General features: G+C 55.8%; 1 protein-coding gene and 1 long non-coding RNA gene across 3 annotated transcripts in view; one reads left to right on the top strand and one right to left on the bottom strand.

Annotated features, from left to right (window-relative positions):
- The window catches only part of LOC132533916 (uncharacterized), a 348313-nt gene extending 340967 nt beyond the window's left edge, over positions 1 to 7346 (top strand). The window contains exon 8 of the long non-coding RNA XR_009545681.1: positions 7279 to 7346. This is a non-coding gene — a long non-coding RNA (uncharacterized LOC132533916). The remainder of the gene's footprint in view (positions 1 to 7278) is intronic.
- Positions 5105 to 18043, bottom strand: part of GALNT18 (polypeptide N-acetylgalactosaminyltransferase 18) — a 315539-nt gene continuing 302600 nt past the window's right edge. Inside the window, exons 10-11 of one of the 2 annotated variants that reach the window (XM_060177167.1) lie at positions 17608 to 17772; positions 5105 to 5521 (exon numbers count right to left, since the gene is read on the bottom strand). In XM_060177167.1, coding sequence (XP_060033150.1) covers positions 5375 to 5521; positions 17608 to 17772 — 312 coding nt within the window. In that variant the 3' untranslated portion in view covers positions 5105 to 5374. The remainder of the gene's footprint in view (positions 5522 to 17607; positions 17773 to 18043) is intronic. The other variant, XM_060177166.1, reaches the window with a different exon arrangement.

Below are 18043 nucleotides of genomic sequence, written 5' to 3'. Positions count from 1 at the left end.
CTTGTGCCTCCCTCCCTCCCTCCCTCCCTCCCTCCCTCCCTCCCTCCTTCTTCAGAGCTGAAGGAAGGATGAATGTGGTCAGGGGAGGCTGCATTTGGGGACATCTCTGCTTGTGCTTCTTTCCACGGACTTCACTCTGTCACGATGATGAGGGAAGCAGACAGACACGGGACCTTAAGAAGGAAAGTCTCTCATCTTGCCCCAGAAGCCCCACTTTGCCTGTAGTTCGAGGACTGAGCCTGAGATCACTCTGGCCCTGAGGGAACCCCGAGCGCTGGGCTGTCTTCCCCTCCCCATCTGCCTTTGAGAAGGCCACCAGAGCCGTGAAGCCCCAACTAGATCCACTGGAGGGGGGATAGATGGGTTCAGTCTGATGGAAGTGCATTTGAGGGGGTGGGGCATCTTCCCCCTTGTGGCTCGTGTGTGTACAGCTGTGTGTCTGTACAGCATGTGTGTGTCTGTACAGCATGTGTGTGTGTGTGTGTGTGTGTGTGTGCGCACACACACACACACATGCGTGTGCGGAGCAGATGTGTCTGTGTGCCCCTCTGGGGCTTGTGTGCACAGTGGGTGTCAGGGCTGCACATGGTTCCCGGCATGTGGTGGACCCTGCAGGAGTGTTGCCAGCTCCCATCTCTGCAGCTTGCTCTGGGCAGCCTCTCTCGCCGCCAACATCAGGGTGCCACTCGTCCAGCTCAGAGCGGAGGATGTGCGCGGGTTGGTCCGGGAGGAGAAGGTGGCCCGGCAGCTATGGGCTGTCTGCCTGCTGGGTCTCTGTCGTGGCCTCTCGTTATGGTTACGGCTTCCTCATGCTGGGGCTGTGGCCTTCTGCTCAGCAGCTCCGGCTTCCTGCTCAGAAGGGGACCCCAGGGTGTGCAGGACCTCGGCCCCCTGTGCCCTCTGTGGCCATGGCTCTTGGGCCTTCACTCACTGGCTGGTTCTTCACAGGGTGCAAATTCTTGGGCAGAATAGCTGGTCCAATTAATTATTTTTTTATGACACCTGCAGACCTGCTTCACCACCTGCAAAGCAAACCCGGCAGGTGGGGAGCCAGGGGCTCGAACCGGGATCCTTGCGCTGGTCCTTATGCTTTGGGTCATATGTGCTTAACCCATTGCGCTACCGCTCGGCTCCCCCTCCCTTTTTTTTTTTTACTGAGCCATCGGTCACTGACTCATCTGTGTGGACCTGCCCTTGGGTGAGTTGAAGCAGCTGTGTGGGAGGGAACACCATCATGGTTCACAGGCCAGGACTGTGGTCGGGGCAGGTCTCCTTAACAGGTGTGTGAGGCGTGGGGGTGGGGGGGTGAATACCCAGGCCCTGCACCTGTGCTGTGCCCACCCTTTCATCTGGGGGCCAGGGCAACTGGGGTGCCCTCCCCCAGCACATAGGACTTGCCTTAACAAGATGAGTGAGTGTAGACCGCCCCTGGGCTGGGCTCTGCCCACCACACCCCTTCCCGGCTCCCCTGTAATGGTCCTATTGTATCCCCAACGCCAACCCCTGGGAATGTGAGAAAAGTGCCCTCCTTGGAGACAGGAGCTTATGGAAAGACTGACGTCAACGTGAGGTCATCAGGATGGATTCTGATGCAACGTGACTGTGTCCTGAGAAGAAGAAGATCAGGACCGAGGAGGGGAGAGCTCATCGGCAGCTAAGAGTCCCTAGGTTCAATCCCCGGTGCCACCAGTGTGTAGAGCTGAGCAGTGCTTCAGTCAAAAAACACAGGACAGCCTGACAGAGCAACACCTGGAGGGATACAGGCAGGGCACGCAGAGGGAAGACGAGGTGAAGGGTGTGCACAGGAGACCCAGCGCTGCCCAGCCGCTCCAGCTGTGTCCTCGGCAGGAAGCAGCCCTGCCAACACCGGATGACACCTTCCTGCTGCTGTGCAGTGCTCAGGTACAGACAAGGAAAGCTCGGGGGGAGAAAAGGGACGGGGACAGACACTAAGACCCCAGCTGGCCAGTGGGCCTGGCAGCCAGGAACACAGCCCTCACGTCACAGCCCAGCGTCAGTGTCGGAGGCCCTGGAATCTAACTTGTGGCCCCTGATTTGCTCAGGCAGGGCGCTTCTGGCTGGCACCTGAGCTCACTGGCCACCTTGGGTGGCGTCCGTTCAGCAAGGGTGACTCCGTGGGGAGGACTAGAGGCCGGGAGGCCCAGGAAAGTGATGCCGGAGACCTCACTGCCCTGACCTCCGAGGAAAGAAAAAGAGGCCGAGGGGTGGGGCAGCGGAGGAGCACGGGGCTTGCAGGCGTAAGGTCCTGAGTTCCACTCCCGGCTCTTCTCTGTCTGTGTTCATGTGTGCCAGTGGCCGCAGGGGTGCTGCTGGGCGTCGGCACGTGACTGGAATAGGCCTAGAGAGGCAACGGGAGAGATGAGGCGGGGAGGGAGGGAGCCAGAGAAAGGCGCATGGAGATGGGTTCCCGTGGCTCAGTCCCACTGGGGACACCTGGAGAGACTGGCTGGGGGTCAGTCTCATACCTGCCCTTGGAAGGGCCCTTTCCTCACTGACTGGCGATCTCCTGAGGGCTGAGCTCTCAGGCGCTTCTGGTCTGCTGCTACTCAGGCACGCCTACGACCAGAGAAGGGTCTCTGGCAGAGACTCCGGCAGGGGCTGTGGCACTGGGCTGTGGGCCAGGCATGGGGGTTGGCTGTCCCCGCCGGGGGGGGGGGTCCTGTGACTCAGGCCAAAAGGAATTCCTTCTATTATGAGGGAAGGCAGAGGGAATGGCACAGTCGTTTAATGTGCGAATCCTCAGGAAAAATAATGATCTCACCAGTGGTGCCTGGTGTTCAGAGAGTCCCTAACAGCTGTTAACTAGTCTGCAGCTGCAGTAAGGGAGGCAGCTGGAGCCCGGCTGGGGGGTGACCTCCTCGCCCTCCTCCCCCCTCCATCCTGTCCTCCTGCCTCTGTCCACTCTCACCCTGCACTCTGCTGTGGAGACCTTTAAAAAAATATTTATTTATTTATTTATTCCCTTTTATTGCCCTTGTTGTTTTATTGTTGTAGTTATTGTTGTGGTTATTGATGTTGTCGTTGTTGGATAGGACAGAGAGAAATGGAGAGAGGAGGGGAAGACAGAGAGGGGGAGAGAAAGACAGACACCTGCAGACCTGCTTCACCGCCTGTGAAGCGACTCCCCCGCAGGTGGGGAGCCGGGGGCTCGAACTAGGATCCTTATGCCGGTCCTTGTGCTTTGCGCCACGTGCACTTAACCCATGGCGCTACCAGAATTCTCACAGGTGCTCTGTGCCTGCATTGTTTCACTGTTTCTGGCAGGAGCCATTCCACTGTCTGCCTGTCTCTCTCTCTCTCTCTCCCTCTCTTTCTCTCTGTCTCTCTCTCAGAGAGATACCTGTAGCACTGCTCCATCATTTCTGAAGCTTCTCTGTTCCACCTCAGGTGGAGACCAGAGGCTTGAAGCCAGGTCTTCACTCATGGCAGCTAACCTGTGTGCTCTGCTAGGCGGCCTTTGCCTTTGTCCCTGGATCCTCTGTGATCTAGTGGCTCCTGGTCCCCACTCAAGGCCACCTCAGAGCCCCTTCTCCTGTCAGAGCCTGAGCATCTGGGTTCAGGGAGATGGCGAGTTCCTGTCCCAGCAGGAAGTTCCCGTCCCCTCATCCCTACTTCACTGCCCTCAGGTCAGTTTCTGGGGGGTGGGCACCCACTCCTGGGCTTGCGTCTTAGGGTGTCAGTGTTGGCAGTGGGTGAGGCAGGGATGCGCGATGCTTGTGGGGCCATGGAGAGGCGGCCGTGGGTTCATGTGAAGGCAGGAGCGTCCTCACCTCAGCAGTGCGTCAGCGTGTCAGGGTGTCAGGGTGTCAGCAGATGAACCCACAGCTGAGACTTGATGGCATCTAGGTGCCACCACTGCTGCATTTCGTATGAATTTGTTCACTTGATCTTTTTTGAAAAAATATTTATTTCCTTTTTGTTGCCCTTGTTTTTATTGTTGTAGTTATTACTGTTGTTGTTATTGATATTGTTGTTAGATAGGACAGAGAGAAATGGAGAGGGGAGGGGAAGACAGGGGTTGGGAAAGACAGACACCTGCGGACCTGCTTCACCGCCTGTGAAGCGACTCCCCTGCAGGTGGGGAGCCGGGGGTTTGAACCGGGATCCTTGTGCTTTGCACCACCTGCGTTTAACCCGCTGTGCTACCACCCAGCTCCCCCGTTCACTTGATTTCTACACCTCCATGAAGCCTACTTCAGGATCCCATTTATTGGGGGGGGGGAGTGGAGGCCCAGGAGGGTCATGTGATTAATTGTCCATGATCGTCTGGTCCACGAGAGGCAGGGCTGGGACTGGAACTTGGGCGTCTAGTTCCCAGTCCACACTCGTGTCCTCTGCCCTACACCGGGCATGTGGTATAGACTGTATGCGGGGGATGCAGGGGTCCTCTGAGGCCTTAAGGGGCTGCGTGTACACTGAGAGGTGTGTGCTGGGCGGTGGTCCTCAGACCCCATGAGGAATGCCCACCCCAACCTGTGCAGACCTCAGGAGGCCTGGCGAGGGGCTGAGAATCCTGCTTGGGCCCATGGGGTGGAGGGCAGAGCAGTGGTCAGGAGTCGGGATGTCAGAGGGGACGATGGGGTGGGCGGCCCCAGACCAGAGTGACTTCTAGAAGCACGGACGCGTGTTCATTGAATGAGAGGGGCCTGGCTTCCGGCAGAGGCAAGGTCGCCCCCGGGAGCCTCTGTCCTGGGTGGGGGTGCAGGTGGCGTGACCAGCCTGGCAAATGCCTGGGTCCCCTCTTGTTGACAGTGGAGCCGAGGGGTCCCCTCAAAGGTGGCCAGGCAGGAGGCCCCTCCTCTGTCAGGGTGTGGCAGTCACAGGACGTCTCTGTGCTTCTCAGTTTGGGGCTGTAGGTTACTGGCTAGAAACCGAGCGGCTTCCTGAACTCGAGGGTCTGGGAAAGAAGCCTCAGAGGATCTGAGGGGGGAGTCTGGTCTTCAGTCCATGGCTGCTCCCTGCTCCGGGGCTTCAGGCTTCCTCCTCCGGGTGCAGGGCAGGGATAAGGACACGCCTGCCTGTCTCGCCTCTGGAGTTCAGAGGAGCCGGCCAAGCCCCGAAATGACAATGACCGCAAAAACCGCTTTTCTTAACCAACGGTATTTTATTGTCAGTTATAAATATCTCTCCTTGTGTCCCCTATTTACAATCGTAAAATAGTTTATGATAAGAGATCCACACCCACCATTCAGCCTCTTTCTATAAACTCCATGAAAATTGAATAGGACATAAAAAGCTCGGGGAGGGAGCACTAACCTGGTTCCCCAGACTCCAAACAACCCCACAGAGACAGCGGGCGGGTGGCGGCGGGTGCTACACGGTAGCAAAGGGCCGGGCGGCGGGCGCGGGCGGGTCAGGACGCCAGGCTCCTCAGCACGTTGGTGATTCTCCAGTGCTGCCCCGAGCACTTCTGCAGCACCAGCTGGAAGCCGAACTCGGAGTCGCTGCTCTCCTGAAACTCCAGGCAGCGCTTGGACTCGCGATTCTGGATGGGGCCTCCCTGGGAAGCGGGCAGAGTGCGGGGTGGGTCAGAGGCCGCCTCCCCAGAGAAGCGCCTGAGTCTCTGTGAGAACCCTGGCTCGGGGGAGGCGATTGTCTGAAAAGCTCCTCGTCCTCCTGCAGACCTGGCTGCTGGCCTAGCTGGACACAGAGTGGGGTGGGGGACTCGGGGCTAGCCCCCCGCCCCCCACCACCGCCACCCCCGGTGGGAACTGCAGTCACTGAAATGGTGGAATACTATACAGCGATAAAAAGAGCAAAGTAGAGTACCACTCAGTAAAGATGAGCCTCACAAGTATAATGTTGGCAAAAGAAGCCACAAAAAGAGGCCATACATGATCCTGCTCATATCAACTCCCCAAACAGACAAAATAGGACCACGATGCCAAAGACTGGAGCTCACCCTAGGAAGAGGGGGAGTGGGACAGTATTTGGTCAGAGACAAGATGGTGCTTTCTGAGGGGCTGGTCGTGCGCCCTTTCCTGGCCGGACAGTGGCTACACAGGGGTTTGCTTTCCTTATCGCTGGACTGGACAGGACTTTTATACAGATGTTTGTATGCCTCTGTGTGCAGCATGTTATGTCTCAGTGAAAAATCGAAACAAAAGTCCAACTTCCTCAGCAAGAAGCCAGATGACAAAGGGGGTGAGGAGTGCACACGTGTGTGCACATGTGTGCGTGTGTGTGCGTCCACACCCAGACTGTTGTAAGGCCGCCGTGAGCACAGCAGTGCAGATTTCTCTCTAGACCAGCGTCGTTATGCCTAGAATAAGGTCTCTCCTGATTGTGGAAGGGCAGGACCAGTAGAATCACTGCTGTGAAGTCCCTGATGAGATAAGACAGCTACACATGAGGGTGTTCAGAAGGGGGGGCGGGGAGCTGGGAGGCAGCAAGTGTATTTGCAGAAGACTTTCCTGCCTGAGGCTCCAGAGCTCCCAAGTTCAATTCCCAGCACCAGCCCGGCAGTGCTCTGGTAAAATAAATAAAAAATATCCGGGTGGACGGGCCCCGGGAAGACGGGAACAGCAAACAGAATGGGGGTCAGGACAGGCGCCCAGTCCCCTCTGCTGGAGACTGGCGGCTCAGTGAGTCCTCAGGTGCCGGCGAGCCCGGGGGCTGCCAGTCGTGTGCCGCCCCACCACTCCGGACCTCTGAGGCCTGCGGCATCTTGAGCAGAGCGGGAGCCTGACGCCACCAGCTGGCCAGCCACCTGGCCCATCCTGAGCCTCCCGTGGGCCCCTGGGAGGCTGCGGGAGGAAGCGGGTCTGGAGGCCTCTGAGGAGCCTTTCTTTCTGAGACTCAGATGTGACATTTCCCAGGCCCTGCCCTGCGCCAACCACAGGGACAGGAAGTGTGGCGACCCCCCTCTCCCCAGCACAGACGGCCAGCGAGGTCGCCAGAGACGGATGTGGAAAATCCAGAGGGAAGCCAAGAGCAGGGTGGGGAGAGGGGGACCAGCTCGTGAGGGTCTGGCCTGGCCTGGCCTGCCTGCCCGGGTGGGGTGGGGGGAAGCAGCGTGCAAGGCCACGCAGGGAGTGGGGGAGTCTGCCTAACAGGACGAATGGACGGACGGCAGGGCTGCTGTGGAGGTCTGGGGGCATCTCGGGATCTCATCCTCGCAGGTTCAGAATGGAGCCTGGCTTCCCTTGAGGGTTGGCACCGGCGACTGGCGGGTCTTGAGGGACTTGAGGGTCTCCCTTCACCTGGTCAAGCTCCCGACCCCCTCCTCTTTCTCTGGGCAAACTCTGCCCACCGCAGTTGAGGAGGCTTCCTCTGCCCCATGTAGGCTGTTCTGCAGCTCGGCCCCCAGATGTGAGCAGAAACCACAGAAACCATGTGTGCCGTCGTGCCTGGCTCCTAGCGCCATTGCCCGGCTCCCCATGCTCAGCCTCACCTTCTCCTTGCGGGCCCCTGAGGTAGAGACCATCACTATGTACTGCAAACTCTCCGGTTTATAGAGTTAAGAGACTGAGGCTCAGAGCAGTTGGGAGACCCACCGGGTCAGGGGTGAAAGTGGGGATGCAGCTGGGGGTCTGTCCCCTGGACACTCCCCCAGGGCCAGTGAGCAGGCCTGTGCCCCCTCCCCATCTCCCCTCAGGTGGCGGCTTCATCGAGAACTGCTCAGACACCTGGGGAGGTGGGGCCACCTTGGCCAGCAGGGGCTCTGGGACCTTGCATGAAGGGACTAGACTGACCCCGCGGGTGACTGATCTGCTTCCCCAGGTCCTGGGCAAGACGGGAGGTGCTCTGCAGAGATGCCAGCCAGCCAGCCAGCCAGCCAGCGAGCGTCCAAGTGCTGGGCTGAGACGCACCACCTGGTGGCCGGGCCTGTGGAGAGATGTTCTGGGCGAGGCGGCAAACGGTAAGTGCTACAGGGTGTGGGGAGACTATACAGAAATACAAGTGGGGCTGTGGGCTTCGCGCTCCATGTTCAAGCCCTTCTCAGGCGGTGGCCCAGTGGCTTAGGCGCACGTGGCACAAAGCGCAGGGACCGGCGTAAGGATCCCCAGTTCGAGCCCCCGGCTCCCCACCTGCAGGGGGGTCACTTCACAGGCGGTGAAGCAGGTCTGCAGGTGTCTGTCTTTCTCCCTGTCTGTCTCCCCTCCTCTCTCCATTTCTCTCTGTCCTATCCAACAACAGCAGCAGCAATAGCAACAATAATAATAATAAGCATCAAGGGCAACAGAAAGGGAAAAAAATAGCCTCCAGGAGCAGTGGATTCCTAGTGCAGGTGAGGTCCAGTGATAACCCTGGAGGCAAAAAAAAAAAAAGGTTCTCCTCAGTCCAGGGCCCAGCCAGCAGCCCTGGTGCTTGATTCGAAGCCCCCCAGCTACCCCTGCTTCCTGTGGAGGCTAGTGCCTGGTTTACCAGTCAGTCCAGCCATCGAAATTATTTGTGTGATGCTTACAACTACAGGATCTGGAAACACACCATGCTTTTCATTAAAGAATTTAAATAAGGGCAATTAAACCTGGCAGGAGAGATGCAGCAACACGGAGAGAGCTGCATTGGACTGGAAGCCAAATTAAATATGGGAACAGTGTTCAAAAACTCGGAAGCAGAATGTATAGAATTAAGAAGGCTAATAAGAATTTCCAGGGCTGCGTGCCCAGCCCCCATTCTAGCTCCCTCTCCCTCTGGGCTGCAGGGCTTTACCTTCTGACCCTGGGAGTCTGACGGGACCTCGGAGCGAGCTTTGGAGTTTCCCAGCTGCTACTGCTGTGCCTGCTGGTCTCAGGACCACACCTTGGGGACCATGACAGGTGGGGACAGGGTTGGGCCTGTGTGGCTGCTTCCACTTGGCTCCCCCCAGAGGCACAGCTGGAGCATCTGGGCTGAGCTGGGACAGCTCTCCTGTTGGCAGTAGTTTCTCGCATTCTGGGGTCTTGCCCGTCAACTTGTGTTCCCTTTGCCTTCCTCATTAAAAGAATTTGGCTTTCAGCAAGGAGAGAGTCTCCAGGTTAAGTAGTTAAGGATTAGCACTCAGATATTACAGAGCGTGGGCGGGACGCTAGTGTCACGTAAATCCTGGGATTAAGTCCTGGCAAGGAGTAAAGCAGCCTTCCTGTATCCAGACTACTCAGCATGCTGGCGTCTGCCTTCTGCCATCATTGTCATTTTTATTACTGACTGTGGGGGGTTAATGGATCACGGTACAGTTGTGGACGTGAAGGAATCCTATTGAGATGAGCACCAGATGAAGGGGAAGGCAGGATTTGCACCCCAGCGCGGGACTCTGGGGCAGGGTGGAGGTCAGGGAGGTCAGGGAGGAGGGCCTCAGCCAGGGGGAGGGTCTGTCTGTCTCTGAGACTCTGCTGCGGGGGCTGCTGGCCTGAAGACGGGCTGTGGCAATGCCAGTGCAGAGGGAAATGGGAGACTGAGAAGGGGGCATCCCTCCAGGCCACGCTCAGCCAGCGGGCAGGGAGACCCGGGCCCAGACCCTGCAGCGGTCCTCACCGGGCTCTCTAGAGTCAAGAGCAAGGCGCCCCAATACAGCAAGTTGTCTTTCTTTTTGAAGATTTTTGTTAGTGATTTAATAGTGGTTTACAAGATTATCAAGCGAGGGGGAGACAGCTCCACACCACACACCAGGCCTGGGGATTTCACAGGTGGGCCCCCCGGCAGAGTTCTCAGATTTGACCTGGGACCAGTGCGGCACCTGTCTGGGCGGCGGGCGTGCTGAAGCCGGGAGCTGCGGCCAGGTGAGCAGAGCTGTGCCCCTGGGCCCCGAGCCACCACCCCGGCTCCTCACCCAGCACAGTGCTGCGGCCAGGGTGCTCAGATGGACACAGGGTCCTGTCTGTCCTCCCTTCCTGCTCCTCCTCTCCTTCTACTTCCTTCCTTCCCTCCCCCCTTCCCTCCCCTCCCTTCTTCCCTCCCCACCTCCACCCCTTCCAACCTTTCCCTTCCAACCCCTCCCCTTCTCATCCTTCCCTGTCCCTCCACATCCCTCCCTTTCCAACCCAGTCCTCCTGACCCCATTCCATCCATCCATCCCATCCCTCCCAACCCCTCCCTTCCCTACCAACTCCTCCCTCCCTTCCACATCCCTTTCCCCACCCCATCCCTCCCTTCCTAACCCCTCCCTACCCCATCCCTCCCAACCCCTCCCTTTCCAACCCATCCCTCCCAACCCCATCCCATCTATCCCAACACCTCCCTTCCCAACTTCTCCCTCCCTTCCCCATCCCAACACCTCCCTTTCCCCACCCCATCCCTCCCAAACCCTCCCTACCCCATCCCACCCTTCCCAACCCCACCCCCTCTCTTCCTCATCCCATCCCTCCCTTCCCTATCCCCTTCCCAACCCCTCACTGCTACCCCATCACTCCCTTTCCCCATCCCACTCTTCCCTCCCTTCCCAACTCCTCCCTCCCAACCCCCCCCCCCCTTCTGTCCCTTCCCTTCCTCCCCCCCCCTCTATTCTCCCTGTTATAACTGATGAGGCTTCTGTCCGGACTGTTCTCAGCATGTACTGCCCTGCTTCCAGGAGCCGGGCTTCCAGCTGTCAGCAGCTGTTGGGAGCGGGACCTGGGCACAGGTGGCAAGTCCATGAGCTCCGGGGTGGGCGGCTTTGGGAAAGCCTCTGGTGGCTCACTGTGGCTCCTCTCTGCAGATGCCCCAGGGCATGACGGTTCTGCTGTGGAGGCCTGCGGGCACCTTTCACATCTGCTGCTCGTATCACTGCAGGTCCAGTGGACGGGGAGGTGGGACATCTTCTCTTCTCTCCACTTACAGAGCTTCAGTGCTGGCAGGTCACGGGCGGGCGCCGGCCACTCCAACTCTACTCGGTAGGCGGGACAGAGCCCAGGCTGGCAGACAGGCCACCAGCCGGCCTTCCGGGGCTGAGGACCCAGCAAGGACCCAAGACCGTGGCGGGTGGCAGGTGAGTGCCTCACCACTGAGCAGCTGCCCTGCCCCACAGAAGCTGAGCTGTAAGTTTTTTTTTTAATTTCTTTCTTTATTGGGGAATTAATGTTTACATTCAACAGTAAATACTATAGTTTGTACATGCATAACATCCCCCAGTTTCCCATTTAACAATACAACCCCCACTATGTCATTTATCATCCTTCATGGATCTGTATTCTCCCCACCCCAGCGTCTTTTACTTCGGTGTGATACGCCAATTCCAGTTCAGGTTCTACTTGTGTTTTAATTTCTGATCTTGTTTTTCAACTTCTGCCTGAGAGTGAGATCATCCCATATTCATCCTTCTGTTTCTGACTTATTTCACTCAACATGATTTTTTCAAGGTCCATCCAAGGTCGGCTGAAAACGGTGAAGTCACCATTTTTAACAGCTGAGTAGTATTCCATTGTGTATATATAGACAACTTGCTCAGCCACTCATCTGGTGTTGGACACCTGGGTTGCTTCCAGGTTTTGGCTATTACAAACTGTGCTGCCAAGAACATATGTGTACACAGATCTTTTTGGATGGGTGTGTTGGGTTCCTTAGGATCTATCCCCAGGAGAGGAATTGCAGGATCATAGGGTAGGTCCATTTCTAGCCTTCTGAGAGTCTCCAGACTGTTCTCCACAGAGGTTGGACCATTGACATTCCCACATTCCACAAGTTCTTTGCAGTGACAGGGACCCAACCTCTGCCTCTTCCTTCCTCATCACAAATCACTCACTCCACATGGCCGACTCCCAGAATCCCCCGTCTCACGACTTAACGCTTATGGGATTGAGATCATCAGAATATACTTGAGTCCCGGAAGAGTGTGACGGGAGGGCCGGCTGTTCACAGGTGTGTGCTGTTGGCAGGCCGCTCCTGCGTTGTCGTTCACACCCAGGACTGGGAGGGGGTGACCGGCCCCCTAGCTCAGCACCACCTCCGACAGACTGACTGACACGTCTCTCACAGGCATTTGGACATGGGTTCCACCCCATGTCCCTCAGGCGACCAGGCCTGCCCCACTTCCCCCAGGGGCAGACTCGCTAAAGCCCACCCCCGGAGCACGGAATGTGGAGCCAGGCTCCCAGGACTTCGCCCAGCTATGAGATCACCGTCCAGTCCTGTCATGGCTTATCTGCCCACGGGCCCTCCAGGGTGGCGACCGGATGCCCATCTGTCCCCCGCCGCCAACGCCTGGACTCGGTTCACGAATGCTCACCACCCCACCACTGGGAAATGGCCCACCGGGGCCCTGGCCAGCAAACCTGCTCTCAGAGCCTGTGCTCACCAAACAAGGCTTCTCAGTGTCGGCAGCTCAGCTGTCCCGTTCTGCCCAGAGCTTGCTGGGCGAGAGGGGAGGCGGCTTATTTGTTAAACAGGAAGCGGGGCATGAGATGGAGCGCGGAGCTGCGCGAACTCCCTGTCTGACTGTCTTCTTTGTAGGGGACACTGGGAGGACTGCACTACATTATTCTGAAATTACTTCAGCCTGACCGTCTGGGAGGTCTAAACGCAGCCCTCGGGAGAGTAAATAAAGCAGAGTGTGCACCAGGAAAGACTCCGGCTCCCCGACAGGCCACTTCCATCCCTGACGGGCTCTCCGCCCACGGTGGGCTTGCGGACTGAAGCTGCTTGGTAACTATGGATCCTTGGAGCCCAGCGGGATTTTACCCATGTGAACTCTGCAATGTCAATGTCGAGTGAGGGTAAATTTAGGGATTTAACCCCCGGATTTGGAGGCAGCACACCAGATGGAGCCCTGAGCTCTCCAGCCCGAGGCCCCTAGTTTGATCCCCAGAACCACGTGTGGCAGGCAGGCGGCGTGATGCTCCTGCCCTCCTCCCTGCTCTCCTCCCTCACAGAATGAGTGAGAGTGCAGGGAGGTCTCTGGGTGCAGGGGTGGGGGTGTCTGTGCCGTGGGTGTGGGTATGGAGTGTTGGGGTGTATGCCTGCGGGGTGTGGGTGCGGAGCGTTGGGGAGCATGACTGTGCAGCCCAGTGTGTCGGCACACACACAGGTTGTGGGGGAGTTTGGGTGACGCGGAGTGTGGCTGGGTGCTGGTGTGTGCTGGGAGGGTGTAGGGTGTGAGTGGTGTGTGTACATGCCCGGGCCTGTGGGATGCAGTGCGGCTGTGGCACTGGGTGTGTGTGTGTGAGGGGCTCCGTGTGAGGCATGCTGGGTAGTGTTTGTATGGGGCGGGTGGCGTGTGTGGGCTGCTTGGCGTGTACGTGTGTTGACTTTGGCGTGTGTGTGGCGTGTGCATGTAAGGGGACTTGTGGGCAGACTCGGCACAGGGCGAGTTTGGGCGTTCTGGTGTAGGAGGGCGTGAGGTGTTTGTCGTGCGCACGTGCACAGAGAGGGATTTTGAGGGTGAGTGTGTCCATGTGTCTGCTGTCTGGGTTGGGGGTGTCTGTGGGGGTGAATGGTGTGCTTTCTGACTGGGTGTGTTGAGGGAGGTGGGGCGGGTGTATATGGGGTGGTTGGGGTATGAGGCAGGGACTGGTGGGTGCTAGAGAAGTGTGGGTGACCGTGGGCTTTGTGTTGGTGGGGTGGCCTGTCAGTGCCTGCTGTGTGGTTACGTGAGGAAAGTGAGGGGTGTGTACCTGTGGACGTGTGTGTGGGGCTCTGCTCACCTAACTTCCATCCCTGTATAGTTCTTCAGTCTCCCGGATTCAGGTCGAGTCCCCTGAGGCCTCTGGGTCCTGCTCAAACCCTTCCTGGCTCCTGTCACTCCTCCCCACCGAGCTGCTGGCCGGGATCAGCCTCCTGTGCCTGTCCACAGCTCTGTGAGCACAGCCGGATGAGCGAACTGTCTCCTCTCCCCGGAAAGCCCTTCTGCTGCTCCAGGGAGCAAGGGCCCACACATCCCAGCCTCAGGTTAAGCGCGGACACGTCACCGGCTATTCAGCTGCCCGTTTTACCCCACCTCAAAACCACCATCATCGTCTGGCACTCACTCATCATCTGTTCCCAGGGCAAGTTCTGCTCAGAGATCCAGCAGGCCTGTCCGATGTGACCCCTCCCCACAGGCCCTCCACAAGGGCCCTATGTCCACTTCTCCCTGCCCCCCACAGGCTGACTCTGGATCTCGTCTTGAGCTGGAAAACAGCCCTTTCATCAGCAAAGTCTTCCCTGAGGAAGCCACACACTTGAGGTCTTTCTCTGCCTCTCCACTTGACGGAGAGGAGAGGAGAAATACATCCGTGTCCTGTGGCACTCTGGTAGGGTCTGGGGTCAGAGCAGCCTGCTGGAACAGCAACTGAGACACACCTATGACATGCAGCAGTGATTAGAAGAGAAAAGGAGACTTGTAGATGGCCAGTCACCAACAGAATCAATAATCACCAGTCACCAACAGAATCATCAATCAGTCACCACCAATTACTAATCACCAATATAGTAATGACTAACCACCAACATAAATCACTAATCAATAACCAACATAGTCACTAATAACCAATGTAATAATCACAACATAGTCACTATCAACATAATCACCAACTACCAACATAGTAATGACTAATCACCAACATAAATCACTAATCAACATAGTCACTAATAACCAACATAATAATCACCAACATAGTCACTATCAACATAATCACCAACTACCAACATAGTAATCACTAATCACCAGCATAGTCACTAATCAATGTAATTATTATAATCATTAACATAATCAATAATCACCCACATAATCACTAATCAACAAGATCACTAATCACCAGCATAATCACTAATCACTAATCAACACAATTACTAATCAATAATCAACATAATCACTAATCAATAATCACCAACATAGTCACTAATCAATAATCACCAACATAATCACAATAATCACTATGTAGTAATGACTAATCATAATCACTAATAATCACCAACAAAGTCACTAATCAATAATCACCAACATAGTAATGACTAATTATAATCACTAATCAATAATCACCAACAGTCACTAATCACCAACTTAATAATCACCAACATAGTCACTAATCAGTATAATCACTTCACCAACATAATAATCACCAGCATAATCACTACTCGCCAGCATGAGCCCCTGCGGCACGTCCCCTGAAGTCGTGGCAGGCCACCCGAATGGGGCGGAGGACTTGAGCTGGTGGTGGTGAGGGAGAAGGCGGACACGGCCGCTGCCCGGGAAGCCAGCACTGAGGGAGAAGGCGGGCACGGCCACTGCCTGGGAAGCCAGCACTGCTCGCTGGGCACAGACCCCTGAGCTCACCGCGCGGACGTCACGGGGTGGCCGGATGCAGGGCACCTGCCCGGTACCTACTCACCGTGGGGCGCTGCCCGACTGCTGTGCCCAGCTTCCTGAGGTCACAGACCCTGGCCCGGTTCCGCTCCTACAGCGACAACACTGTTCTGGGCACTGTCCTGGGCTCCGCGCTCTGCACTGACCCTCACCCCCGGCCCGGTGCCCCTCTCGGCGTGTACGTGGGACCAGGTGGCTGACAGGCCAGATGCTGGCCACAGGGGCTCCAGCCTCAAGAAGAAGATGCACCGGGGAAAGTAACTGGACACGAGGGCTGGAACCAGAGCAGGAGCTGGGCACACACGGCAGTGGAGGCTGCCACTCGGCCACTCGAGTGCAGAGCTCCCTTTCTGCCTCCCTGCTCCCACTCCCCAGGATGACCCCAGCAGCCCCCAGCCTGTGGCCCTGTGTCCTGTTGTGAGCACTCCTCTTGCTGCCCCTGGGGTGCTGGCAACCCCACATGCGATCAGACGCTGACCCTGGCTCAGGGGTTCCCTGTAAGCTGCCCCCAACTGGGCATCCTGACCCCTGGCTAGTCAAGAGGAGCAGGTCAGGCTTGGCCTCAGAATTGATGGGGACTTGACAACGGCCTGCAGGAAAGTGAGTCACCCCAGAGGTTCCAGGACTGGGAGAGATACGGGCTTTCTAGAGCAAGGGGAGCTTCCTGCTGTCTGGAGGTTTAAGAAGGCAATGGTTAGTTATAGCTGTACCCAAATTATTATAACTAACCATGGTTAGTTATAGAAGGCAATGGTTAGTTATTGCTGTACCCAAATTATTATAACTAACCATGGTTAGTTATAGAAGGCAATGGTTAGTTATAGCTGTACCCAAATTATTATAACTAACCATGGTTAGTTATAGAAGGCAATGGTTAGTTATAGCTGTACCCAAATTATTATAACTAACCATGGTTAGTTATAGAAGGCAATGGTTAGTTATAGCTGTACCCAAATTATTATAACTAACCATGGTTAGTTATAGAAGGCAATGGTTAGTTATAGCTGTACCCAAATTATTATAACTAACCATGGTTAGTTATTGCTGTACCCAAATTATTATAACTAACCATGGTTAGTTATAGAAGGCAATGGTTAGTTATTGCTGTACCCAAATTATTATAACTAACCATGGTTAGTTATAGAAGGCAATGGTTAGTTATAGCTGTACCCAAATTATTTGGCAAGTGGGTTCATTTTGCAAATCCCATTGTTAGGATTTGCTGAGGCATACAAGACCTCACCCTAATTTATGTCCTTTTATGCTGTTTACATATATTTCTATCTTATAAAGGAACACCACCAATTGCTTCTGTTCTCCCAGGTCTAAGATTTTTAGGAGATTTAATATTTCAAAGAACCAGTCATTAACCAATCTAAGGGAGTTGAGCAGTAGCGCAGGGGTTAAGCGCACGTGGTGCAAAGCGCAAGGACCGGTGTAAGGATCCCGGTTCGAGCCCCCGGCTCCCCACCTGCAGGGGAGTCGCTTCACAGGCGGTGAAGCAGGTCTGCAGGTGTCTGTCTGTCTCTCCCCCTCTCTGTCTTCCCCTCCTCTCTCCATTTCTCTCTGTCCTATCCAACTACAACAACATCAATAACAACAATAATAATAACTACAACAACAACAAAAAAAACAAGGGCAACAAAAGGGAACAAATAAATATTTTTTTAAAAAAGAACCAATCTAAGTACTTAAGACTTCAAATTGGAAAACAGACTGAATTTTAACAGTGGGCTCAAATTGTTAATACATTTCTAATAATGACTGGTTCTTTGAAATATTAAATTCCCATTCTATTGGAAACTGCAGTAGTTCTAAGGTCGCAGATAATGGGTTGACCAGTACTTCTATAATTATCTATATTTTTGCCCACTTTTTCTTTTTAAAAATATTTATTATTGGATAGAGACAGAGACACTGAGAGGGGAGAGGGAGATAAAGAGGGAGAGAGACTCCAGCAGCCCTGCCTCACCATGCGTGAAGCTCCCCCCCACAGGTGTCCTGGGAGGTGGACACAGTGTTGGACCCTCAAGCACGAGGTCCTGAGTTTGAGCCCCAGGAATACATGTGATCCTCTGGCTCTCGCCCTTCTTTTTTCATCAATAAATTAATATTTCAGAAAGCCAGCCCTCATGATTAAATATGTTTTTTTTCCCCTAAATCAGAATGGCCTGAGTGTAAATCCAGCCCTGCCCGACTGTGTGATTTGAGGCAGGTGGCTACCTCCTCCCCACCCCATTTTCCTACCTGTCAAAATAAGACCAGAAGCAACTATGACAATAATAGCAAGGTCACCGCCAGGAGTCCATGAGCCCGAAGTGTCCTCTGCCCCCCCCCCCCACGGGCCCCAGGTCCCCCGGCCCCCGGCCCCCGGCCCCCGGCCCGCCCCTCTCCCGAGCGGGTGCTGGTACCTGAGAGAAGAGCCAGTGCAGCTTCATCCTCTTGGCCTTGGCGTAGCCGCACTCCACGAGCCGCGGCCGGCTGTTGACATCCACCAGGCACCGGTTGTCGTCATCGTCGACGGTGGGGCTCAGGACGCCCACGTGGATGTGCTGGCTGCTCGTGTAGTACACGTTCTGGAGGAGGGAGGCGGGCGGGGAAAGCCATGACTCGCCCGCAGCAGACAGGAAGAACCCCCGGCTCCATTTACGGTCAGCATGCAAGACCGGGCGGGCACAGAAGGCCATGACACGGAGCTGGGTCGCACCGCACACGTCTCTAGCCTGTCCTTTCACTGGGCAGCACTGGCCGCGGTCTTAGTTACTTATTTTTAATTGCCACCAGGGTTACCGCTGGGGCTCAGTGCTGGCACTACAAATCCACTGCTACTTTTGATAGCCATTTCTC

The sequence above is a fragment of the Erinaceus europaeus genome, chromosome 17 (genome assembly GCF_950295315.1).
Source record: "Erinaceus europaeus chromosome 17, mEriEur2.1, whole genome shotgun sequence".
Taxonomy (NCBI): Eukaryota; Metazoa; Chordata; class Mammalia; order Eulipotyphla; family Erinaceidae; genus Erinaceus; species Erinaceus europaeus.
Note: the sequence above shows the minus strand (reverse complement) of the source record. Positions and strands in the feature narration are given on the sequence as shown.